The 26,621-nt window shown below is 43.3% G+C and overlaps 3 protein-coding genes across 5 annotated transcripts in view; 2 read left to right on the plus strand and 1 right to left on the minus strand.

The window, feature by feature from the left end:
* The window catches only part of fam184aa (family with sequence similarity 184 member Aa), a 29,836-nt gene extending 22,071 nt beyond the window's left edge, over positions 1 to 7,765 (plus strand). The window contains exons 15-23 of the mRNA XM_047339202.1: positions 1,293 to 1,407; positions 2,037 to 2,134; positions 3,327 to 3,480; positions 4,171 to 4,298; positions 4,397 to 4,581; positions 5,568 to 5,714; positions 5,822 to 5,939; positions 6,109 to 6,213; positions 7,224 to 7,765. Of these exons, the coding sequence (XP_047195158.1) occupies positions 1,293 to 1,407; positions 2,037 to 2,134; positions 3,327 to 3,480; positions 4,171 to 4,298; positions 4,397 to 4,581; positions 5,568 to 5,714; positions 5,822 to 5,939; positions 6,109 to 6,213; positions 7,224 to 7,565 (1,392 nt within the window). The 3' untranslated portion in view covers positions 7,566 to 7,765. The remainder of the gene's footprint in view (positions 1 to 1,292; positions 1,408 to 2,036; positions 2,135 to 3,326; positions 3,481 to 4,170; positions 4,299 to 4,396; positions 4,582 to 5,567; positions 5,715 to 5,821; positions 5,940 to 6,108; positions 6,214 to 7,223) is intronic.
* Positions 7,766 to 13,766: 6,001 nt separating this feature from the next.
* On the minus strand, positions 13,767 to 19,365 carry pln (phospholamban). Its single transcript, XM_035150077.2, has 2 exons — positions 19,274 to 19,365; positions 13,767 to 15,499 (listed from the first exon to the last, which is right to left on the minus strand). Exon 2 carries the CDS (start codon positions 15,325 to 15,327, stop codon positions 15,166 to 15,168), a length of 162 nt encoding a protein of 53 aa, XP_035005968.1. The 5' UTR covers positions 15,328 to 15,499; positions 19,274 to 19,365; the 3' UTR covers positions 13,767 to 15,165.
* A 2,324-nt stretch (positions 19,366 to 21,689) lies between these two features.
* The window catches only part of si:ch211-132g1.1 (T-cell surface antigen CD2), a 12,723-nt gene continuing 7,791 nt past the window's right edge, over positions 21,690 to 26,621 (plus strand). Inside the window, exons 1-3 of one of the 3 annotated variants that reach the window (XM_035150074.2) lie at positions 21,690 to 21,834; positions 23,277 to 23,421; positions 25,865 to 26,002. The gene's annotated coding sequence lies outside the window, so the exon portion shown is untranslated. The remainder of the gene's footprint in view (positions 21,835 to 23,276; positions 23,422 to 25,864; positions 26,003 to 26,621) is intronic. The other 2 variants (XM_035150076.2, XM_035150075.2) reach the window with 2 other exon arrangements.

Genomic DNA, 26,621 nt, shown 5'->3' on the forward strand with positions numbered 1-26,621 from the left:
CACCTACTGGCAACAGGTCAGAAAAGCCTTTAGAGGTTGATTATGAATTATTGTGAAAATTGGGAGGTACCACGCACACGAGCAAAATATTACATCTTATTTGTTCTCACAGTGTCCAGTGGTAGCGACAGCACACAGCTGAGTCAAGCAGCCATTGACAGAGGGGCAAGGGTCTGTTCAACGCGGCTTGCAGCTTTACTTAATCTTGCATTTCTACTTATATTTCTGTAAATGTAAAGATGACTAATCACAGCAGACAGGTCGCGGACACAGAAAAGGGAGGATAAAGTGTACAGGTCAGCTGCCGGTCTTCTTAAATCCCTAACCCCACAAACTTCATCCCGGCCCTGCTCCCCGTCCTCTCATTTTAAATCCATCTTACCTTACAGTGGTTAATGTAGTACTGCTCGAGCACTAAATCCTGGGGGGGGGTTTAGCTGCCGCAGCCTGAGGAGGAGTGACGTGTGGAAGACCAGAGCCGCCTGTGTGAGAGAGCTCCGCCATTCACAGCCACTCAGACCCCTAATAGTTCTGATATCTCCTCGAAACAAAGCAGTTTTCTGCACTGCAATGAGGCTGACGCAAGTCGGCTTCATATTGCTCGGCTGTGCCCGCTGTCGCTCGTTGTCTGGAAAGCTGTCAGCTCATTGTTATGGGCTGTGAAACCTCCAGCTACAGTGTTTGGCTGATATCCATATGCCGGTATCTCCACCAGTGAGTAGCTGTCAAAGAGAAATCTAGACTATCTCTCAGAAGCCAAAACAATCCGAGAGAAAGTGAGAGACTGACGCAGGAGGAAATACAAAGACTGATGTTCCTCTTGTTGATCTAATCAAGTGAGAGCAGCGTGTCGAGTGTGTTGCTCATTTTCTGGAGATGCATATTTTCTTTTCTAAATGACTCTGAGGGAGAAGGTCAATGTGATGTTGCTGCACAGAAAACCCACGATTCCCAATATGCAATTACAGTTTTTATGCTGTTACTCTTAAGATTTCAGGTTGTCCGTTTGTCCGTCCCCTACTTGTGAACACGATATCTCAAGAACGCCTTGAGGGGGTTTCTTGAAATTGGGTACAGACGTCCAGTTGGACTCAAGGATTAACTGATTAGGTTTTTGGTGTCTAAGGTTAAAGTCACTGTGACCTTTCAAAAGCCATTTTTGGAAACACAAAGAAACACAATTAGTAGATTAGATTAGATTAGAATCAGTCCATTCCACCCTGAAACAAGCCTGGTGCCGTTCAGTAATTATAACCTTACCCTCCCTGTTCTCTCACTCTTCCTCTGTCCAGATCTCTCTTTTGAAACAGTCCCTGGAGCTGCAGCTGTCTCAGTCGCAGTCGGCTCTCCAGCAGCTGCAGTCTCAGTTCAACCAGGAGAGAGAGCTGCTGAGCCAACAGCTCAAAGGTAAGCTGCCCTTTTGGATTGGAATGACCTTTGACTTGGTGGACGATCCAAAGTATTTCGGGGAATAATATCTATGACTGTGTGAAATGTTGTGCTGTTCAGGGACTATTGCAGCCATTCAGTGTTTTTACAGCAGTCCACCTTTCCCGTGTGGTATTTAAAATCATACAAAGGGCATTTACTGCTGCTGCTGCTGCTGCTTCGTATTATTAGTTTTCAGGACTGTGGAACCATGAGGTGACTTTTATTGTAAAGCAGCCTTTCAGGTAAGAATTGATGCTCCTATAAAACAAGGGTCATTTTCTTGTGGTGATTCAGGAGAGAGGGATGTTCTGCTACAATACTGGACTGTTATTAGTAAAACCATATGGGATGTGCAGACAGCATGTGCTCCAGTCGAGGTTTGTCCCAGCGTGATGGAAGAGGCACTACAAAAAATGACACAGTGGGTTGAAAGATCAATCCACTTTCCTTTTCATGTTCTGTTCTGCGGTGTGCCTCGCGCCGCTGTGCGAGTGAAAAGATCACCACGCCGACCGCCTTGTTCAGCAGGACGGAAAAACGCGCCGGGTCCTGATGGATGGCGGCGTACCTCGCTCATGTGTCTGTTTGTGCGCGTGTGTTTGCAGAGATGCAGAGGGAGCATCAGAGGAGAGAGCATCGATTACAGGAGGCTCACTGCTGCGCCCTCAGCACCATGGAGGAGGCCCGGCAACACCAGATCAGGGTGAGACACACACACATGAGCTGCAGTCAGACAGGCACTGAAGTCCGGACACTTTCTTGATATTTTCCGGAGGGGCTGTGTGTGAGGACGCAAATGTCAGATTCAGTTTTTCCCGTATACCTGTTTACTCAATAGCAGCAATAGTCAGCAGAATGAACACTGTGATTTATTGTCCTGTGATTGTCTACGTAACATTACCCAGAATTCATTTCCCACTTAAAGGAAATCACAGCCTCATACACTTTAGAAAGGTTTCTCCTCCCCCAATTTATTCTATAGCAAACTAATTATTTCTTTGTGTTTACGCGACACAGTATTAGTCACGAGCGTCTGTGAGAGACAATAGTCTCGACACAAGACACAGCGAGTAGCTTTTAAAGGAGAGAAGAGTTTCCGTTGTTTTAATGTGGTTAGTTTGAATTTAACGGCTCTTATTCCTGCTGCAGATTTAATTGGAGGTAAATGATTCATAAAGCAATCAAATCAGTCATTGTTAAACGTTTCATCCGCTTCATCTACTTTAACGTCTCTAATTTCCTGGTTAAATGACGGTGAAACGAACGCAGGAGGGTGATTTCATATTGTCTCATATATTTACATTTGCAGGCGCTCATCATATTTATCGTGTCTACCGTGTCTTTAAGAGGACGTGTCAGACACGTTTTAGTTCCTGCTGATTGAGGTCAAAGGTCATATTATTCACCTGTATGTAAACTACTGCAGGAACTCAGTGCTGCTCAGCTACTGAATAAACTTCAAACAAAAAGATTTCATTCTTATTCTAAAGTCCTGCCAGGATCTCAGAGGAGCTGTCTTTTAAAATGTTGTGCACCTCGTCTTTCTTTATGCAAAGCAATCCATCAGCAGCGCGCTCAATGAGCAGGCAGATTAACTCGGCATTGACTGTTTTAAGTATTCTTAATTTTGTCCCTCCTCACATACTCAAAAACTGCTTGGAATTAGTATGGAATTGGGACACAGCTGCAGTGTTTAATGTTGGCGCATTGTTTTGTCTTCGGGGTTTAATTTTCCTGCAGTGCTGAAATTATTATATGTCAGAGCGTCCTCGCAGGCACCACCAATCAGGTTTCAGAGTTGACACTTTACTCCCGCCACATGGAAAAGCAGATCTTTGATGTCACGTATTATTCCTCCGCTTTAATCTCCTCTCCTTCCCCCCGCCGGCTGCCAGGCGCTGGAGGAGCGTCTGAAGCAGGAGCAGAGGGAGGAGGTTCACGCTCTGAAGGAGGCCCACAGGAGGACGTTTGACATCCTGAGACAGCAGTCCGACCAGGAGCTGCAGACGCTGCGATTCGAACTGGAGGACGAGGGGAAAGCCAAGCTGGGTAGATGATGACGCACATTCAAAACATGGCTGTCTCTGTTTGTCGTAATTCGGTTTCCAATCCATAATAACAACCTCTCTCCCTGAGGCTACATCCACACGAACACACTATTGATTTACAACTGAAGCTATCTCAGTCCAGATAAGCTGCGTATCGTCCATACTAACATACTAACAATTGATGTATCCTGAAACCACGATGGTTCTTCTGACCCTCAGGTTTTATTCCTTCAGTGGTGCTAAATGTCTTGACTGTTAAAATAATGGAGGAAAACACGAGCATCCATAAAAAAATGAGATTAAATCAGCAGGTTGCATTAAAGACGTATAATAAACAATAAGCTCATCTCATGGGAACTAAAAATTAACAACTCCTTCTGTGTTTAATAACTCGAAGTATTACAAAGGAAGAAATGACAGATCAGCTTTGTGATATAAGATATGAGAACTCAGCTTTATGTTGAAAATATATGGCAAGTTCTACAGTTGCCTCTGATGTTAAGCCAACCTTGAAATGAAATCTCTAATTCAAGAAGTTTAAAAGGGATAATAAAAGTTCCCCTTCTGTTGGAAAAGGTATGATGTAGTACATCTTTAACGATCGACCATCACGTCTTCTCACAGTGAGCACGTCTCTGTATGTGGAGCCGTTGTGTCCCTCAATGTTACACCCTTTGTCTCCTTTTGGCAGCGTCTCTCCGCGCAGAGCTGAACCACCTCCACGCTACGGCCATCGAGCATATAAAGCAGATTCACCTCAAAGAGAACAGCGTCGCCAAACGGGAGCTGGAGAAGGCCATGGAGCACAGCCACCAGCAGGTAACTGTCATCGTCTCTTCGTTCTTCACGGGTGTATGTTTGTCACGTGCGACTGATTGTTTTCTCAGTCATTTTCTCTCCATGTCTTTTTTCTCCAGGAACAAGAGCTCTTGGTCCGCATGTCCGACCTCCAGTCGGAGGTGTGTTCCCGTAGCAACCGCATCACCGACCTGGACCACGAGATCCACTCTCTGAACGAGACCATCGACACTCTGACCAGAGAGCTGGAGCTGAAGGGCAAAGAGGTTCTGCGGGTCCGCAGCGAGGCCAACCATCAGATTAGGTACGTCGCGTTCAATAAATATTCATATTCATCGTATGGGAAACATTCCCATTCATGTTGTTACTATTATCGATGGTGCAGAACTAAACTGTGACTCAACAGTAACTGACCCAGTTTGCAGAAACCTAATCCTCATATGACTCACATCATGTGGGAATAACCCTCTGAACATCTAACGATTCAAAGCAGCATCTTGGGCAGTGTTCATCCTTTGAAAATCCTTGATCATCGCAGACATATTTAATTCAACCTCAGTATATGTGTTATACTGATGTATACTGTTATACTGTATGCCTGTAGTTGTGTAGTTGGACCTCATAAAGGGGGGATACTGCAGTTTAGTGTCTCAGAATAGCATCAGAAATATTTTTACTTTAATCCCTAGTGTTAAGCCCCAGAAACACAGATCCTACCCTACCCATGATGCAACTCGGCTGTATCATTCATAAGACTGTCACTGTCAGGAAAACACACATGACTGGGTCCCAATTCAGGGGCCGCATCCTTCGGGGCATGGCCTCTGTGCAGTATGTGAATGCAACAGACTCTTCACTACTTCCTTCCACTCTGATTAAATTAAGAGTTTTGCATTAACACATTAGTCATGGACACCATTTCGTTTTCGAAGAGGCCGCACACATCCCCGCTGCTCTCCGCTCTGAGCTGAGTTTTGCTCGCAGCTTGTTGTCGTCGTCGTCTGTAATTTAGTAAAAAGTGGCGTCAATCTCACGGTTCCCTACCAGGAAATTAAATGTATCAGTGAGTAATGTCCACGATGTTCGTGTGAAGCCCCTAAAGGCACATAAAAGATTGTGTGTGTGTCAGGAAGACGAAGAAATGGTAGAAAACACACTGTTAAAGATCTTTTATATTATTGTGAAAAAGTTAAGAAACATTTTTCGTTATATTCTGAAAGTCTGGCAGGACGCTACAGTCGAGGTAATTATTGGGACACGCTGTACGAGTTTTGTCCGTCCGCTCCGCAGGGCCCACGAACAAGACTTTGCAAAGAGACACGAGAGGGAGCTGGGGGAGATGAACATCCTGCATCACAGAGAAACACAAATCCTGCTGGCCGACTTCAACAAGGCCCAGGAGGTGCTGAAAGACAAGATTACTGCTCTGCAAATACTGTAAGTCAAGGAAACGTGTGAGAAAGTCTCTTGGGCTGCAACTTTCACACATTCTCACATCTGGCTCTTTCTCTATCTTTGCTGCTTTCCCCTATGTCTATGTCCAGGTTGGAGGGGACGGAGGAGAAGCTGAGGAACAGAGAGAGTCGACCAGAGGACCTGCATGTCATAGCAGAGCTCAGAGAGATGGTCACAGAGAGAGAAGCTCTGGTCAAAAAGCTGGTGGTGAGTCCACTGGTAAAACAAAAAACTAAAATCCTACTAATTCTTATATGGTGTTCTTTATTCTTCATATATTATACAGACACTAAAATCTGCTTTTTTAAAGTGGAGTCACAGATATTTCACGGCAGACGTCACAACTGTTGTACCTGTTTCTGTCGTCTTGTTACAGGATGATAAGAAGTTCTACCAGTTGGAGCTGGTCAACAGAGAGACGGGCTTCAACAAGGTGTTCAACTCCAGTGCCAACGTCGGTGTCATCAACCCACTGATCAAGGTGAGGCCTCTGGTTTCCCTCTCACAGCGAGCGGCTTGGATATATCCAAATGAAATGTGGGCGACTGTGACACCCACTGTGCTTTCTGAGTGTCATAGATACGACTCAGCGCAGTGTCAGTGGGTGTTTTGTTATCAATACTCTCTCCATTGTCCTGCTCTGAAAGCCACACTTACAGTTTGTGTTGGAGGAGCAGCACAAACGTGTCATCGCTGCCCATCATTCATAGATAAACTGCTTCTCCCTCATGACTGGAAAAAGCAAGCACAACCTCATTAGGACTCTGTTATCCACCACTGTATACAGCCGCCAATAAAGTATTTGTCATAGACATACTGTACCTGCCTCACACTGTAAGAAGAGAGTTTGATTCACTTTGTGTTTTCTGGTAGTTTTACATTCTTTCACTGTGTTTTATCTTCTTGTTGTGTTTTTAATGGTTCCTACCTTGAACTTATCCTGTTGTTTGAGCCCAACGAGCCACCAAAGCACAAAATCAGCGTGTTCTTCCTGAGGAGCTGAACATCGAGCTCCGTCTCACCTCAGGTTTTTCAATAAAGGACTAATCTCTGTATGCGAAGCCGCTCGTCAGCCTTCTTCATACCTGAGCACAGCTGTCAGACCAGCTGTGGATCCCTGGAGTGGCTCAGAAACAAGAACACTTGATTTCAGCATCACTCCTCCTCCTGTGTTTCTCACCGTGGGATCTTGGTCTTCGATAACACCCCCGTCCCTCACTCACACCTCTAAGCTCCAGTGTGTGGGCTTGTGCGACAACAACCGATCCTGTCGGGGGATAATGACAAGTCATCGTAGGCCTATTTCTGCCTCCACACATTCTTCTGGACTAGAGCTGTCATCATCGACGCCTCGTTTTTTTGTTATAGTTTCCATCACTTCTAACTGTCTGCACCTACAAAGGCCACAGCACATTTTATTCTTAATTGAAATAGTATCCCTGTGATACCGGGTCCCCCTCCCCAACCCTGCCTCTCTATGTGTGTCTATAGTTAAAAACAGGCAGCCAATCAGATCAGCGCCTCGCCAGCTCCCCTAGCCAGTCAGCTCTCCGATTCATCAGCCCTCCCACCGTGCCTCGTGAAGGAGAGGACGAGGAGGTGGAGGAGGCAGGATCAGGAGGAGGGTTTGCGCCGCCGCTCTCCCCCCTCCGGCAGTCACACCCCCGATTTAGGAAAGCCCCGCCACTGTTCAACTCTCTTCCTCCTCTTCCTCAGCATCATCCTCCTCTTCCTCCTCTTCCTCCTCTTCCTCCTCCCTATCCTCATCCTCCACGTCATCTCGCTCCTCCTCATCCTCAGGAACCCCCCGGGCAGCCAAGCTTTAGGAGGTGAGAACTAACGTGATTTCAATCCACTGCTGCCCTCAGTTCACCGTCACTAACTCGGGGAGTGACCTACTGGATGCTTGCTGCCTCCACTGCCTCTCCCTTCACCCCTTAGTTTGCCTCCCCTCTCTCCTCACCCCTCTCCCCCAAACCCCAACGAAGATTGATATGTATAACCCACCTCTGATATTACAGACATTTATATCTTTTTTTCCCACTCCTGCATCATCTGCATTTAAAAGTAGCTGTGGTGGCAGCTTCTCACTGGGCCGACTATCCATCACAGAGATATACAGTCGCAGATAAATGTCGTGAGGTTGTAAATCTGAACTAAATGAAACCAGAGGAGACCCTGGACTACATGCTGCATCATTTTCTCATGAAAACTTCTATGTAAACACATTGAGTGGCTGTTGTGGAAAAATTGCCACCCAAGCAACAGGGTTTGGTTTTTAGAATCGTCATTATATCGCAGAAACAAATTAAATTGCATAGCACCAAAAAGAAAAGAATAGGTTTGGTTCTTTCCAACACTTTATCCGCCTCTTTCAAATCTATCCGTGTTTTGTTTTTATCTCTCCCAGTGATGAAGTGTGAGACAAAACTAAATTCTTCGTGCCGTTTGGGATTTAAAGGCCTTAATGTTCTTCGTGGAGTTTTAATTTAAGCCTCAGTCGATACTAAGCACCGCATTGATCAGTTCATTTCACAGAAGGCTGCAGTTTTCCTCCATTAGTCAGCAGAAAATAAGAATGTATAATCCCTTTTTGATGCATTATGCCTTAACATCTTATTTCCTATCGCAGACAGAATCTTGTTTGAAATATTCTGCAAATCTCCTCCGTCTGCTTCCTGTCGCCATCCCCTGAATCGTGGCTTGTTTGAATCAGTCTCAATGGGACCTTGAGTGAAGCAAAGAAGGAAAAAACAACAGATTTGAAAGTGTTGCAGCGACTTGCGGGTGTGAAACCTGCGAGATAACGGCCGTTGTGCTTTTGTTCTGCCAGCAAAAAGCGGTGGACGCAGGGAGGCGATGAAGGAGCTGCACACGCTGATAACAAAACCCAGGAAACACTGGGAGGTCTGACGCTGGAGGGCGAAGCAGCTGGACCAGACTTAGTTTTAAATCGTTTGTTAAGAACGGCTGATTTCGTGTTTTTCTCTTTATGCCATTTCAGTGGTAGTTTGTATTTATCCAGATTTTTGTTTGAATGTGTCAGTCTGTTATTTTTTTTATGCCACCGGCAACACCCAGTGGCAGGAAGCATCATGTTTTCCGGGTATCCCATTCTCGTGAACACGATATCTCAAGAACTCCTTGATGCACTTTCTTCAAATTTGATACAACCGTCAGGTTTGACTCCCAGATGGACGGATTAGAATTTGGTGGTCGACGGGTCCCAGCCCACAGTGTAACCTGAATAACAACCTGTGACTCCACGCTGGGAATAGAAAAAGAAAGGATAGAAGTTTGCTTGTGTTTCTGAGGTGGCTGGTGCTCAGGTGGAGCTCCTCCTTCACCAGTGTGATATAAATGTAAAAGTTCCACTTCTTGCATGGACTCCTGGACTGTGCTCCACTCACCGGACCTCCCTGGATACACTGCGGCACGGGTGCATGCCAGGGAATGCCACTGTTGTTTTCTGTTCAAACACACTGTGTATTTACCTGCTGCCTCCTTGTGAGTTTCCGTTTGTCTCTCCCTCCTCCACATTCTAACATTTTTTTTCCCTCCCTTCCCTCCCTCAGCCTTCCTGAGGCCAACGCTGCGACCCCATCCGACCCGAGGCAGACAGAGGCAGGGGAGAGCAAAGAATGTGATGCAAAAGAAGAGGAGCCTCAGTACTTCACTTTCTGACCGGCAAAAAAACCCCAATCCTGTAAAAAAAAAAACTCAACAAAGCAAAGTAATGGGACAGAGAGCTAAAGCTGCACAGCAATCAAACTGCAGGTTTTGAAAGTCATTTTGAACGATATTCTTTTTTGAAGCGTGCAGCTGCAGCACTGGGGGGTTCCAGGGAAAAGTGGACATTGGGAATAGGGAATCTAAAAATAGTAGTTTAAAGTTATTTGTCTCTTCATTCTTGTTATATTAAAGCATCTGGAATTCTGCAAAACAAACAACCAGAGAAAAAATATAACCCATATCACATCCGTCCAAGTTCCATGGTAATTCGTTTCTGCAGTTTTTCATAATCCTGCTAACTAACAAACAAAGGAACGCAGATTGGCAGCGGTAATAAAACTGAAAAATAAGACCCAACTTTAAAAACAATGGCGTCTGTAACTCCCATAACATATTTCTCCCTCAATCTGGCCCCGTGTATCACAAACTGCAGTGCTGCATGTGTGTGTTTCTCCTTGCGAGCTGTAATCTGACTGGACGCGCTCTCAGCGCTCAGCCAGGACAAGCAGATCTTTGCCTTGATAATTGCCTTTAGTCTTTCATGCGTCAGACGGAGCGAGCTGCTGATTTCTGGTTGTTTTTCCCGTTCACAATATGTTTAATTGCAGTACACCCCGATAACGACACCAGCAACAACAATAACAACAACACAAACAACCAACTTTAGCTTCCTGTCCCAGAGCTTTGACTGTGTACATATGGTAAATGTTGAAAGTCATTTCCAGATCTCTTGAGCTAGCTGAGGGGCGCTTGATTTACCATTCCAAGTCTCCCAAGAGGACAAACATCGAGATGAACCGAATCAAGCACCCCTCGTATTTTTATTATTCTAGTATTTATAATCTAACAAGCTACTGTTTTTCTACGGTCTGCTTGTGATGCCAGGGGACCGGGGACATGCGCAGGAACAGTTCTGTCAGCGACATGCGGCCCACGAGCAACTCCGAGCAACCTTTTTAAAGCCAAGGAGGGTTTAATCAATCATTTCTTTACAAGCCAGGAGTTCATGTCGGGGACAGAAGTCTTCCTGCTGCGTGTCTCTGCCTGTGGGGCAGACCTTAGAGCATGTGAAAACAGAAACACTATCATAATGCTGCTGTCACTCACTTGAATCTTCATATCTTTTTGGTGTACCGTCTGTTTTTTAACTGGACTCTAAAGTTTTCATCTTTCTTGTGTAGAGTAGTTCTCATGACCCGAGGGTCCGTGGAGTCCATCCGGTAACCTGTACAGTTTCCAGACTGCATGGTCGTCACCAGCCCAAAGAAGAGGCTCTTGTTTTTATTACCTTTTTCAAACGTGGACAGACGAGACGTCAGGTTTTGGGAGTTTTACCTCCTCTCACCCGTTCAGTCACCTTATACAACATCAATCATGCTCGTCTTCCATAACAGAAGCAACTGAGGTTCAGGAAGTGTTTGTACTTTACTTACTTGCGTTCCGGAATCAGACTGTATTATACACATAGTCCCATATTGGTAAAGAAAGTGAGAGAAAAATTCCTGGATCTGTACCAAAATGACCACTTTCTTCTTGACTTGTGTTGAATTGCATTGGACTTGAGTTTGTCCCTGTTTTTCTAAACACTTTTTATATTTTGTGTTTATCTTTGCATCTAAATTTATACGTTTTTCCCCCAAATCCCTCTCGTGTGTGAGGATGAAAATGTTTCTAAACTGTCAACGTGAAGAGTGAAACACTTCCTGAAACCAGGTTTAGACGTGACCTCTGCGTCCTGCGGGAAACACCGTAACATCGGATCGTAAATTCGGAAACACAGGCACCTCGATATCTTGATTACAGCTTCTACACTATATACATATGTATATCAAAAACATCCATTCAGAAAAAACTCTGTACATGGACGTCCCAACGTCCAGCTGACATGAATGCAGCACCATGACATTGAAGCTATATTGAAATTAAATGGTGTGTTTTGTAAATACTGACCTGAAATGTGAGGAACGAGACGAGGGAGCGGGATCCTCTCCGGAGATCGTCCCGACACTGAACCGCAGTTGGTTCACTCCTCCATGCACACTGTGACGATTATATTGATTTAATTGACATTTTGAGCTGCGGCATCTGCACCAACGCAGACGTCTTTATTTCATTTTTTTTTTACAATTTTCTTACAATCACATCTGATTTTACTGCCCTGCGTTTATTTCCCCCGCTGATGATTTCACACACTTGCCTTCTAAAAACAAGTTTCAATGCACTTGACATTGGAGACTCCAACACAAGGGTGACACTGTTTCCCCAGCTGAGAGTAAGAAGCACATTCTGGGTGACTACCCTTTGTTTTTAACTGTGATAGTTAAAGGACCAGTCCAATGTTTTTCTGCATGAGGAAATCCGCGTGATGCCAAAGTTAGTGTGTGTTTTGAATGTGTTTATTTTTCTGCCTTTTCATATTTCCACTGTCTTGTGGCTTAAAATAGATAATCTATTATTTTTCAATACCTGCTTTTCAACTGTATTTTATTGACTCACGAGCTTTCAGTCATTTCCCATGAATCCTCATCACCGAAGTCGTCAGGGAGTCGTAGATGTTCACATTTTGATTGATTGGTTTTTCCGTGAGATTGTTCGTACCTCAGCTGAGGTAAATGGATGAGTACACATGTCAAAAACACTGGAGTGGTCCTTCAGGTTTAGTTTCGCTTATGTGTTACAAATAGCAAAAATGAAATATATTTATTTGTTTATCTGTTTATGTTTGTTTTCCTACATAATTGTTCCCGTCTTCTTGTTTCTTCGTGTTTTGTTAGTACTTTATGTTGTTTTCCCCTCTGTTTATTTATCTGTCCGTCATCTGGTCAGACTTTTGTCCATCATCACCCCATTGTCATGACCTTTTTAAGATTAATGTGACATACATAAGAACTCTTGTTTCTCGACATGTGACAGAAGAAACTTCTGGAGTGTTTTTATTTATTTTTTACACAGCACTGACATCAGATGACCATCAGTGAACCACAGGAACTGCAACTTATTAAATGTCTGTTTAGATGATTTTTCTTTTATGTGACGATATACAGACCAGGGCTCAGTTCATTGCACTCTCAACTCGGTTTTTACGAAAATTGCGGGAAAGGAAAAAATGGTGGTTTCTGTCTGAAACTGAAAGATGGAAAGTTGTTTTGCAGTTTGTGTCTTGAACTGAGTTGAAAGTGACTGGATGTCCCCCTTGTGACTTATCATCGAATGATGTCTGTCTTGCCATTTTTGAATTCAATATATGAGAATTATAACAATGACAATATTTATTTACATTTGTATCATTTCTGTTGTATGTTATGGAAACAGTAAAATTATGATTGTGAGATAAAGCGTACTGTTGCACTTCTTTAGTGTGTGTGTGTGTGTGTGTGTGTGTGTGTGTGTGTGTGTGTGTGTGTGAGAGAGAGTTAAATTCAGACACATGAAGTAGAAAATGTTGAGATCTGGTGACACAGATTTAAGTTTTGGCAAAATCTGTGTATTTTATTGTCTAGTATATCTGGTGTTTTATATATGAGCCACAGGAAGACACTTACATAGTTTATATAATTAAAATTCCATCTTCATAAATGGAAACTGTTTGTTTGCATCCAGATAATAAGTTGTAATAATAATTAGAAATCCTACAACACAGAAAACAAATGAAATATTTTCAGATACATATTTTATATTTTATTCAACTTTTAGTTATCACCCCAACATTAAGATGAATTCTTTGCTTATTTTACTTTTCCCCAACTTTGTTCACGTTTGTGTTCTTGTAATCTCTGTCGTGACTAATAAAGAATTTGAAGAATAAAAAAAAAATAGTGAAGCTAAAGTAAACAACTCCGGCAAAATGGCGATAATATCAGTAAGTTTAATTCTAATGCGACTGATCGTGGATTTAAATGTTGAATTGTTGAAGAGTGAAAGACATTTGACCTGCTGCATTAGTTCTGCAGCACATTTCTTTGTTTGATTTTACTATTTTAACTATTCTAACAGGTGAGTCTGCAAATAGCCACGTGCTGCTAACTCAAATACAGACTTGATTTGAATGAGTAGGAGTTAGAATGAATAACAGAGAAGGAAATGGAAACAGTAAAACAAACCTAAAGATGTTCCAGCTTCACCAGAAATTAGCTCCCTTAGCTTAGCTTAGCTGCTATGTTGCTGACAATGATGTTGATGCTGGGGAGAGTAAATTCAAAAGTTGTAAGTTTCAATATGTATGTGATTAGCAATCTGCACAGTGATCAACACAAGACAAGGCTGAACTATCTTTGGATCTACAGCAAACAAAGGGGACAAACCTTTTCATTTGTCTTCATGCAGTTTATTTGGTGGTTTGTCATTTAAAAGTCAGGTGGTACAATCTTCCAAACACACATATACAGATCAAAATGACCCATGTGGATTTCATAAAGCACTTCACATTCAGGAATCTGATTTCACAGATTACTTTCTACATCTTCGCTGCAACAATCAGGGCACTTGTGCTGTTATAAACCCAAAACTGTCACTCAGCAGTAGTTTCAGTAGCAGAAACCGAGCTGTGAGGGTATAAACAGGAAACGTTGAGTGATATCACACCATGCAAAGTGACGTTTTCATCGTGGATAAACAGGCCTGAAATCACATAAACATGTAGGTAAGGTGCACTCAGTCTTTACTGCAAATGTGATGTCTCAGTGGTATATAAGCTGAAATTTCTAAATAAGCACGACTCTCCTCAATTTACTGGAGAACTTCAAAATGAATCATCTTTTTTTTAATATAAATTACACAATGTACATTCAACAGATGGGTCAAGTTGCAGTTCCCTTTCCCTCTGCCTTCTCTAAAGCCGTTAATTAAAGGGGATGCATTCCATAATAATTTGTGACCCATTTCAGAATTCTCTTTTAATGATATCATCTTCCTCCAGCAGACAGCTCTGCCTCTGGATGATTCAATAGGTTCATGACAAGGCCACAAGCTCTAACTCTTTCAACTTTGTTTCTGAGAAGTCAAGCTTCGTGTTTTTTTGCAGATGGCTCCGAATTCAACGACACCCATGAGTCACGGCGGCTGTTGCTTCGGGAAGAGGTGCGAATCAGAGGCAAATTAACAACGAAGGAACTGATGTTATCTAAAAACAAGCTGCGAGTTGTATAATAAGTTATATAATAATATGTTTTCTGAACAGTGTGACCTCTGCTGTGTGATGTCATGTTTTTCTTTACTGAAATGCACCCTGGGAGTCATACTTCACGTCTCATCTTGTCTTTTTGTATATGCAGCATGTACAACTATCAGTTTCATGTCCCTCCACACACTATAATCCTGCTCCAGTTGTGAGTTACGTAAAATGATTACGTTTTTAAAAACAGAGGAAACTTAATATCTCTGCCTCCATGTCTTTCTACTGTCGAACAGGAGGAAGCAGCAAGGGATCATGGGAAGTGGACGTTAAACAAAAGTGCTGTATTGATATTTCAGTATCATACACACATATTATTACTGGAGACATTGTCCAGGATGTGTTGTCTTGTTGTTTTCACATGGAGGCGTATAATCTCTATGGCCCTTGTCAAACAGAGTTGGGCTGATACAATGGGGGAGGATATTATTGCTTTTGGCAGAAATCTGATGTGTGTGTATGACCCAAGTATCAGCCGAACCCGTTTCCACAGCGGAGCCTTGTCAAACTCTCTCTCTGTGGCTCCGTCTCTCAGCTGCTCAGCAGGACGATGATGTAGATGAGGAGCAGGCAGATGAGGATGAGGGTGAAGTTGACGAACAGCTCCTGCAGGTTCCTCTTGACCTGCGGGGTCACCTCGATCTGAGACGCTCGGCGGATGGCCGACTTGGTCATGTGCTGCACGCGCTCCATGGCGACGGGGGGGGACCGGTTAGATTTTGACTGGCTTGGATGAAGAGAGGGGAGAATTCGGTCAGGCTGCCGGGCCTGTTCCCGCTGAGAGGAGAGTAACTGAGGCTGGACAGGCTGGTGAAATCAGGAGGTGAGAGCTTCTCTTCTCTTCTCTTCTCTTCTTGTCGCTCTGCTGTTGATAAGGAGAGAGGAAGAAGAACATTGACAGTTAAAACAATCAGTGGCACTTTGTCTCCGTACACCTCCGTATATATCTCTTGTGTGACCTTTTCTGCGTCGCTGTACACGGGGCGATTAGGGAGCTGCTGGGAGGTGTCGGCTGAGGCCTGCTGAAGCGTGAAACAACAATCTAGTGGGAGTGGCGGCAACACAAATGTAATGAACACAATGTGAAAGACAACTTGTTTCTACAAAGTATTTGTAATGTACTCCAATACTAGGATACTGTTATAATTAGTGTGATAAGGGACATGTTGTTTCTTTCATAGATCCCTAATGCAGCACAGTGAGGTGAGAGAGTCGCTGACAAAGAGCACGTGAGTAGAAACGACAGAAAGAGCTTCACGTTGCAGCTGCACACTCGCCGCACTCTGTGAAATCCCTGTTGTCATCTGACGTGGGACTTTCCTGGGATCAGAGTCGCTGTGACGACATCAACATGTTCGCTCCCACAAACAGAGAAATTCTCAGCCCTTGTAGATCAGCACTAGTCTATTTGGGGCAAGATTAAAAGTCCTGCTATAGCGCCCCCTGCTGGGTCAGTTGTTCATTACAGTCCAAGATACAATAAGAGAGAGCAGCATATAAACACTGAGCCTTGCAACGAGACATGTCTGCTGGTGTGGTGGTAATGAAGTGTTCTCTAACTAACTTTACTATATACTAGTCCCTAAATTATTGGATTCTATTATCTAATGCTGTGCAGAGATTTTCTTGCTGCCATTAGAGAAACTGCAGCTCTTGAGCACGAAGGCAGTTTCCTCTCTCACCTCTCAGCAGCTCATACTGGACGCAAAAGAAGGAATCTCCCTAATCCCTGGTATTCTGTGAGACCCCTGTCCGGCTCTTCACCCCTGAATCTTTGACTCCTCAGGGTTAATGTCAGACGTGTGCACGGGCCTCTACAGTGAGTTACCACTGCCCCACGTTATCCTCACGCTCGTCTGCACACATCCACCATTATGAACTGAGTGCTGACTGTCAATCATTTCATGCTAGTTGGGTAAAAATAACATAATTCGGTCCTCAAGAACACAAATGCTGTATGTGATGATTGGTATAAAGGGGGGGGAAGTGAGATCCGATCACAAGTGGTCACAGGAGACACATTCAGAATGCGTTTGACTGCGAGGTGTGAACAGACGAACTTAACACTGACCTCTTGTGATGGGATCTCTCAGGACGGACGTCTGAAGCCTCAGATGAAACACGGGCTGCTTGAGACTCAGCTTTGAATTGTCCTTGTTGGCGCATTAACTCATGATTCAAAAAGATTAATTAAGCTGAAGTTTTACAGTAAGTGTGACTGCAAACGTCAAACCCTCACAGCGTCCCAGCATTGATCCCCAGTCCCCCATAGAGACCTTGATTAAATCTGAAAGATGATTAACAAGGTAGTTTAAAGAATCCGACTCTGCTGCACATCTCCCTCCTGATGGTTTTCAAAGCTTGAGGCCTCTAATGACGGCGTCGCTTGCCTATAAACACTCACAAGCCAATAAGTAAATTGCCTTCAGGGTAGTTATGACAATTATTGATCCATTAAGGAGAAATTAAGCATGTTTAATCAACAGCTGTTTTCGTCTGTCACAGTCCTCCTCTCTAGAATCTTTTTCCAGCCCGGTGGTACTCACCAAAAAGACCAGAATCACGAGAAAAAGACGAGGCAAGCGAAGAACCTCACTCCCATTCGAAACAATTACAGAAATATTATCGAGAGTAAGCTTTTGCAAAAGATGGCTCACCATGAACACAGTGACCATGATTCACTGCTGCACTTTATCTCCCTTGGCTTGGAGAAGAATTATAGAGACAACACTGAATATAGATATATATATTTCAAATGATTTCATTGTTACTGTTTGGCCTTTTTGGTGTATGTCAGTATTTTCTTTTTTTATTCAATGAGTTAAGGTGACCTTTAGCGTCCATGTTTGTGAAGTCTTAAGCTTTGCCTGTAAATCAGGTTTTATTTTTAGATGTTTATGACTGTATGAGTTAACTCCTGGGTTCTGTTGAAAGGACCACGTTGTACTTGTATCAACACAATCAGCTGTTGTTGGCCCTTGTTGCCAACGGCTAAATACCTTCAGTGTGACCAACAGAGTGGGAGTGACGCGTTGTGTAGTTGGATATGAAAGTTACTTCATGTTTCATCTGACAAGTAAAGATTGAAATGTTTCCATTTGAAAAAACGTGTCTGTTTGTGTGTGAGTGTGTGTGAGTGTGTGTGAGTGTGTGTGAGTGTGAGCTATGGATGCCAGTCATTCCATGGGTGTGAGTTTTATCAGTGTCTGTCAGCACAGTAAGCTGTCGTCTTGAGTAGCAAATGAGGCGGCACAAACGCACGCACACACACACACACACACACACACACACACACACACACACACACACACACACACACTTGTTGCTCTGATCTCCTAGACACTAAGACCACTTTTCATAGTTCTGTTGTTGTTATTTGATTAAAATTCAATGTCATTTCTTAACAGCAAAGCTTCAGTATATTTTACAGCAGTGTGACGGATGTGTGGTAAAATGTAAGTCGGACAGATACATGGGTTTGCTGATGCTGACCTATTATTCTAACTGGGGCACGACCAGTGTCACTCACCCACTGATTATATCTTTTAGGTGCCAATATGAACTAATGAAAACATCTATATCCATCAACACAAATATACTGAGTACATTTTTATACCTTATACCTTAAAATAACAAGTTAATGTATTTTAACAGCTGTATACTACATCCCTGTATGGAAGTGATGGTTGCTATCATCAAAGCTAAAGTCTTGCATACGATTCACGTCACCGTTTACTTCTGAGACTTTCCAGATTGAGTATTGCCTATTGCTGACATTTTATCCAGCTCTGGTACATTTCCGGAGGCTTCAAAGATTCACTGTAATAACTTTTAGTTTTTTACTTTGCAAATCTGGTCTAAATCCAGTTTATTGGTTTTGGATGAAGGTGACATTTTAAAGTAGTTCTCGTCTTGGTGATACATCGTATTAAGAATTTGTGTTTGTATTTATTCATTTTCTAACTCACTGGGCAACGTGTCCCTCCTTCCACTGAAAACCCTGAAACATTTACACCAGAATGAAGCCTCCAGTAACACATCCAGCCAGTTTGATGCAAGAAGACAACAGACAGATCTTTAACCAAAGGCCTTTATCTTTTACTCGCATATCCTCCTGTAACCTTAAACTATGAAATCAGTGCTTCGATGGAGTTGATTTGGCTCCTCGGCTCCTCTAAATTATAATCATGTGCCTTGGATGGGAATGTAAGAAGTGCAGATGAGTGTTTATCCCTCTGGGAGGTTCAGTCCTGTTTCCACCCCCCCCTCCTTTCTCTCTTCAGAGCTGTGTTTACTGAATGTGAACAGTGACTTTTTTATTTAGATTTATACAGTGCTCCTCTTTATCTTTACTTAAACATGGCCTCCTCTTACCCTCACCGTAAAATAACGGATGTCCCCCTGTAACTGTGTAACATCTGCAGAGTCACTTACTGTGAACATTTAACCAAAAGTTCGGTAACTGGCTGATTGATCTTTGTGGGCTTCATAAGAACACAGCGTCACGATCATAACATAATAACAGATTTCAATAACTTGTTTACTAGTTTCATGATTGATTCCAAGCATTTTTAGCATGTATACATCATCTGTTAGGATTGAAGAGGAAATTGAAGGAGTGCAGGATGCTGCTTCTTACCTTCCAGATGAGAACAGAGCCGGTTGGAGTTTGAGAGAGAAATGTCAGATATGCAACACACTCCGAGGCTGTAAACATGATGAGAGAGAGGGGGAGAGAGAGAGAGAGAGAGAGAGAGAGAGAGAGAGAGAGAGAGAGACCGAGGTCGTACCAGGCTGGTGAAAGCAGTAGCTGGTATCTGCCAGGTTCATTATGTTTGAGACCTCAAACCTGAAATTGTTAAATTGTTAATCCAAGTGTCCACGACTGATAAAAGGTCTTGAAATGCACTTGAAATCATGTGTGTGAGTTTTACTGTGACACGAAGTCTGCATCTATCTTTATACCATGTAGAATCTATTCTAGACTTTTTAAATCAAACATTTCTCCAATAACACAAATCATAAAAAAGCCAGTGTGGGAACATGAGCTGTGGCTCGACGTGGCCCACGGAGGTCGCCTCCTTCGGGGGCCACAGAGCTGCAGTTGGACTTTTTAATGTAATGTCATTTGAAGTTATTTTTGTGTGTACCATTAGTTGTTTGGTTTAGCGGAAGCCTGATACTTGCATTTCAAAGTTTAAGCATTATCTCTTTGAAAACCAGCTCGTTACTGAAGTGCAATGGAGAAAAAATAAATTGTTGTTTGACTTAAACTAGATAAAAGTGTTCACAGAGGGATGCAGACACACAACAACATTTCTTGTTTTTATAAGACCAGTAAAAGAAAACAAGATGTTGACGTGCAGAAGCTAATCCTTCAAAATTAAGTCAAATCGAATTTGATTGACCACAGAAAGACACAACCTCTGATACGTCATCAACAACCAGGTTGACATTTCTTTTCTTGTCCTCGCCCTCTTCTCTCCCCATCCTCTGCTGCTGTGGGTGAGCACCCTCAATAGAACGGATGGGTCACCGTGTTCGAATTCCTCATCCGTTGTTTAATACATTGATGACATGTGAAGTGGGAAGAGTCGGTACATCAACCGCAGAGCGAGCTTTGCAGTCTGGCGAGAAATCAAACATCATGGCTGGACCACTCTATTGTCTTCATTATCCTGGCAGGCTGATAAGACACCTGGCACCAGCGTGGTGCCTACAAACAGCTGATGCCACCTCTAAATATAAATATTTGGCCAGGACCACGCCGGCGGTGAAGGGCCTGAGGATTGATTCTTTGAGATCCACATATTGTCGAAGCAGCAATGACAAAGTACTTACCCAAATAACCTTGTAAAATAGAATTGTCTTACATCGTCTTGTAACAGACTTTCTGACTTGTGAACGAGAGCAAAACGATACAGGATCATTTATTGTGTCTTTGTTACCTTTAGTAAATTTGTTATAAAAGCACCAGAATATAGATTTAAACATATTTTGGGGGGTAAATCACAGAATATGGCTACAGGCTGTGCAGCTGCGTTCACTTGGGAGGAAACAAAAGAGACGTGGGTCTCAAAACAAATTCTGGAAAAAGTAAAAATAACCCCCCTCCTCCTCCTCTGTGGCCCAGAAAACATTTCATCTGCCTTATAAGGAGAATCTGCATGTAAACAGACTGCTAGTCACTGTGCTGGGGAGACGGGTTGTTGTTATTGCTGTTCGCTGCTAGACCGTCTGAGTACTTGGACACAGGGATATTAAACAATCACCTTCATTCACTGTGTTTTCCCACAGATAAGATGAGCCTCCCTCAGGGAAACTCAAGTAGGAGGAAACAATTTGGGAAAGAAAACAGACGCAGCCACTGTTTCATTAACGTAAGAAGTGTGAGAGAAATGAAAACACTTTTTAAAACAGCTCAAATGTTATTGGATGGAGAATTATAGTGGATAAAGCTGTCAAAGATAAAGACTGCGTTGGTCAGTTTGATGGATCGCCGTGAACATAAATGTACGTTCGCATTTTAATTGATTTGTATAATATTGCAGTAACAATTAAAAGTGACCATATATGGAGTAATTGCTTGCTCATCATTTTAAACAGAATGAACGCAGGCTCACACCAACTTTACACTGAAGAACAGAGAAGAGTTTGAACTTTGGTGAACTCTGACATGCAATTTGAAAGCCAATGACCCGGTCTGGACAGCGCTGACCTTTGAGGAAATTGGGGTTTGTGAGGAGTAGACATCACATCAGACTGTAGCTGCACTGGACACAACCTCCAGGTGGGAACAGTCGGGAAAGTAAGAGCATTACTTTGTCTGGAACTTAACCATGTATGTGATTATCCCTGTTCTGTCTTGTAAAGTCTTTCTGAAGTGGTGATAAGTACGTATGTGTCTGCTGGACTGAAGGTGTCTCAACAACTCAGCCACTTAAATTTCAAACTGAAAAATAATGAGAAGAAAAAAAATTCCACCAAGAAAATTGTTCTGTTTTTTTATTCCCCCCCCCCTCAGGAGCCGTTCAGCTCTGCAGCCTTACATGGTGAGATGCCAAGCAGCTCTGACCTCAGACTAGAACGAGAGGAAGACAGACTGGAGGATACAGAAAACCACAGCAGGCCAGAGAAAACACACAGAGCTTCTGTTGCCACTCAGCACTGAGGGAGATTCGTTGTCTCCTGACCACAGAGGTGAGTCCAGAGCCCGTACTGACATCATCACGTACGACAGAATGAGGTAGAAAACAGAGGCTTTAGCCCCCCAGTACAATAGGAATGAATGTTCTTCGTATTTTTAGGTTTTTATTTTAGATTGATTCATACAAACCACAGCCTCCTGTGACCAGTTAGGGGGCCGCCCACCCTTTGACGTCCCAGCACAACAACAATCAGGATAAAAATGTTCTTATTTCCTGTCCGTCACAAGTAGATACTTCCAAAGGGAACACGCGCGACTGGGTTTTGTTTTGTTTTTCTCCCACAGAGCGATGGTGCTCATATCCTCGAACATTTAGAGTATGAATAACTCCCGTGAATGCTGGGGGCAGTGGATCAGGGTAAGAAACGTAAGGAGCACAGTGTTGAAGAGAAACAAAAGAGCTGCTGGTGCTACTTATCTAATGATGAACGCTACGGTAATTGCCATGTTTTGGCACCTCAAGATATTCTGCTATTGGCCAGGAACCACTTGGCCCTGACCTTATAATACTCAAAATACACAAAAAGTCTGCATATATGGAGCGGCACGTACACTATGTCTTATTTAAAGGACGTGTATGAATAAAATATTGTGTGTCTGAGCTATGCAAGAAGAATTTGAGCTTTAGTCTTGCTGCAAATGTCAGGAAAGGAATTTCAGGAAAACTGCACATTATGAATGTCCAATAACTGCATGTGTATTATAAACAAACCCACGTATGTTTAGCTCTAAATGTCACTTGTTACTCAAGAGGGAGAAGTGTTGAGGAAACGTCTTCTCTCAAAGGCCAGAGCCACCCACACTCATCTCTAGATAGATAGATAGATAGATAGATAGATAGATAGATAGATAGATAGATAGATAGATAGATAGATAGATAGATAGATAGATAGAGGACGTTTTAGGGGTGAAGAAGGATGGAGGGAGGGTTCGCCCCATCAGCTGTGTTGACTCTGGAGGACTTACTGCCTCTGTTGGCAGCTTCACACACATTCCCTCCCTCTCGCTCCCTCGTTCTCGTCCTCCCTCTCTGTTCTCCAGATATAGCCAGCTATGTGGAGAAGCCTACAGCTGACTTTTCCCCAGAGGCCTCCATCTAAGTGCAGGGTTTATCTGATCCGAGCGTTTGAAGCGCAGCACCAAACCCGGCACAACAATTCTCCCTTTGAATTCCACTCTAATGGCATTAAAGTGGTTGCGAATTGGATTGAATGAAGATTAGATTTAGGAAAATCCAATTTAGAAAGGGAGTTTGGTCAATGTATCCTCTGGGCAGTGCAGTACATGTTTATTGATCATTTAGGGACAGTGTTGATATGACAGTATGTCATTTGTAATCAGGGTAATGCCCCCTGAAAGTCCCATCACTTAATTCAGATGCAGAGTGAGCGCTCCTTGCTCTTTAATGCTGTTCTCCTTGGTGAAATCATTCCAGTACCTCATGTTCCTCCTGGTCAAGATGTCTCTGATTGGTTCAGGCAGCTGTACATCCAGACCCGGGTGAGTCTGAGCGGCACGGAGGCAGCAGGCCGCAGGATGAGAGGCCTTGACCGGTCAGCCTCGGAGGAAACATCATCTGGGTGAGTTTACAGCTCCCAGCAACTTGTAGCAACACTTTGCAACTTTTTTACAATTGAATAATAGCAGCTTCAACATTAGTTTGATGGTTCACTGACTTGGAATAGAGGGAATGTTTCCTCTCACATTTCTATTCCTCTCCCTGCAGGTCTGGTCTTGCTCTTTGTCTGTAACTTGACTCAGGTCCAGCCAGTTTAAGAGTAACACTGAACTGTAGATGAATGAAAACGACGTAGAAGTAATTAAAAAACAGCTTTTATCTCCAATAAAACAATGAATACATTCTTAGTCGGCCACAGCGCTCATTATTTATCTCTGCCCAAACAGATCATTAATCCATCACTCAGCTGGGTCACAAACAACTTCCCCAGATGTTTCAGCGATGGCTGCATCAGTATGCACACTAATGCCCTGGACCTAATGTGATTACAAGAGCGCCACGATTGAAACACACACCACACACACCTTAATCTGATGATCTGATTTTAATGACTCATTTATTTTGTTAATGTCGGCAGCTGAGACATACGGAGAATCCAATTATTTAACCATTTGGCGGCGTGAGGTGCGTGTTTGTGCGCCTCGTCCTTCCGGTTGTCAGAGCAACTTATGTCTCAGTAGAGTTCTGGAGGTTACACGACAGCGACACACACAACAGCAGGGACGTGATGGATCGTGACATGAGGGATGTGACTGACAGCAGGAGCACGTCAGTGATCAACAAGAGAGAATGGGTCCTCACAGGTCACAGTTTCCAAGCTCTTTATGGAACCATAATAACTCAAGACAACCATTTTATATTTAATATATACACATAGAATCTCAGATAATTGGTTTTACGTCCTAAAAACTGCATTATTTTGCTCTTATAGACATTTTTATTGCAATAACGGTAAATTATTCTATTACGATCAATATTTTCATCATAATTTGTATCTATAAACAAAAAGTAAGAGGAAATTTTCTTCTAACATTTTGCATCTGCTTCATCAACTCTAAGTGCTCCCAGTAACACAAATCCAAACCTCCCAGTTTAGCTAATGAACACTTCACATGTCTTTTTGAGCTAATATCCTAAAATAATCCACAAGGCCAGAACACCTCATCTGTGTTGCTAAAATAAACCAAAGGCACCCGACCTACTAAAGATGAAACGCCACAAATCCAACAAGCATAGTTGGCTCCGTCTGGCCGTTTCCCATCCAGCACACTTTATGTTGGACCCAAAATGGCTGATGTACCACAATAGCCTTAAGTAATCACAGCGGGCTACTGTTGTCGCAGTAATCCACCGGAACGCATTCCTGGCATGTGCATCGTACTTCTGGAAAAAAACTAAAACGTATCAAACAAATGCAGCAGAGCCTCCCGAAATAAAACCACACAAATCTGCAGCACCTGATCTGCGTCGTCCGCCGTCACGTCTCCAGAACAATCACTCAAATCCGGCACCTCTAAAGGACCACGTTCCCCAGAGATACCCGGCAACAATCACTCAAATCTGGAATGCCCCGGGACACTCTGCCTCTAAAAATAGCACAAATCCAGCGCACCGGATTTTTGGACACACTTGTCATTCCTCTGAAATTGGAAACCCAAATCCCCCATCTTGATTTTCTATATTGTGAACCAGAAGAAAGCTATGAGGGAGTATTAGGGCCTCTTAAAGGCGAAAAGACAGAAATCGATATGACCTCGATACTCCGTCATATCTGTTCCACTAAATACATCACTTCAAGTTCATCTCACTCTTTCTATCATTCTCTCCACTGATACCAATCACATCATCTCATCGAGCCTGTAACACCACAGGATATTCTGAGCTCTTCACTGTTGAGTCCCGTGAAAAAACATTTCTAATTAAGATGCAATAGCGCATGACGGCTACCTGCTGTTTGTTAAAGACCCTAAAACACCCTGAGACCCCTGAACAGCACTGTCTCTGGTATAATAAATTGATTCTAACACACTTAACCCATCCTCAACATGTCAGCTCGCTAATGGACTGTTCTTCTGGCCCTTGGGCTGTATCTGCAGTAAAACCTCCCGCTCGAGGTGTGATGTGAATGCAGAATGGCCACTGTGTGAATAATGTATCCAAGAAAACTTCGATTGGCTTTTTCAATCCTGTAAACGATTTGGCTAAATAATACATTGAATACGTGCTGTGTGGTTTGATTATTTTGAGTTTCATCTTATGCCGAGTTCACATTAATGTGTAATTTGACTTTTTAGCTCCGACCATGATCCATCCACTAACATGGAGGAGGCAGGGTTTATGACATGTTGTGCAGCCAGCCACAAGGTGGCGATGGGGTCGATTTGGCTTCACTATTGTGGAGCCGTCACGTCGTCCATCTTAATAAACATTCTATGACTCACACTTGCACTGTCTGAAATATTTGTCTTTATTATGATTGACATCTGTCTTCTAATTCCATGTAGGGAAAACCGTTGATTCCCTTCCACCCGGAGGTCGGAGGTCATGTCATGTGGAGGAGAGCCTGTACAGCTTCAGCATGAGGCTCAAGGGCCCTTCAACAGGACGTCCACCCTGCTCATCACAGCCCTGCTGATCTGAGAGTGAGAACCCTTTGCTTTCACACAGTCTAGTGTCTGATTGGCTGCGGTTATTTAGAGCTCTCTGATATGATGATGATGATGATGATGATGATGATGATGATGATGAAGTCATCTGCAGCGCTCTGATTGGCTGTTTGGGTTGAGCACGGACGGTGGTTTGATGCTGGATTATCTAAAGGGTTTGTTCGGTGTCTCCAGTCTGATGCACAGACGAGTTGGAGCGGAGCAACGGAAAAATAACTGCTCTATTTATAAAGGCCCATTTACCAGAAGAGGGTCATCTGTGTCGCTCACAGCAACACGGTCAGGCTGTGCATCTCATTCCACCGCAGATCAGACTCATATCTACCTGCTTACACATAAAAATGTGGTGGTGGACATGGTGTCACAGGAAGCAAGAGATTTACGTTTGGGTGTGTGGAAGTGAGCGCAAGACTCAGACTGTGTCTTTACTGAAGAGACAAACTGGCGATGGACAACAGGAGGCTGCTCCTGAAATCACCCACTGGCCCCTACTCCCGATACAGGGAGTTCTAAGTAGAGAATACTGAAGTGAGCTCATCTGCAAAAGAATAAAAATGCTTTTGGACACTGCTCCGGTAATTATGTCACTGTCGCA

This window comes from Hippoglossus stenolepis, chromosome 24, assembly GCF_022539355.2.
Source record: "Hippoglossus stenolepis isolate QCI-W04-F060 chromosome 24, HSTE1.2, whole genome shotgun sequence".
Taxonomy (NCBI): Eukaryota; Metazoa; Chordata; class Actinopteri; order Pleuronectiformes; family Pleuronectidae; genus Hippoglossus; species Hippoglossus stenolepis.

What these genes read in the sequence shown, in the direction of transcription:
- pln (XM_035150077.2), bottom strand. Translation starts at nt 15,327, where the DNA reads ATGGAGCGCGTGCAGCACATGACCAAGTCGGCCATCCGCCGAGCGTCT.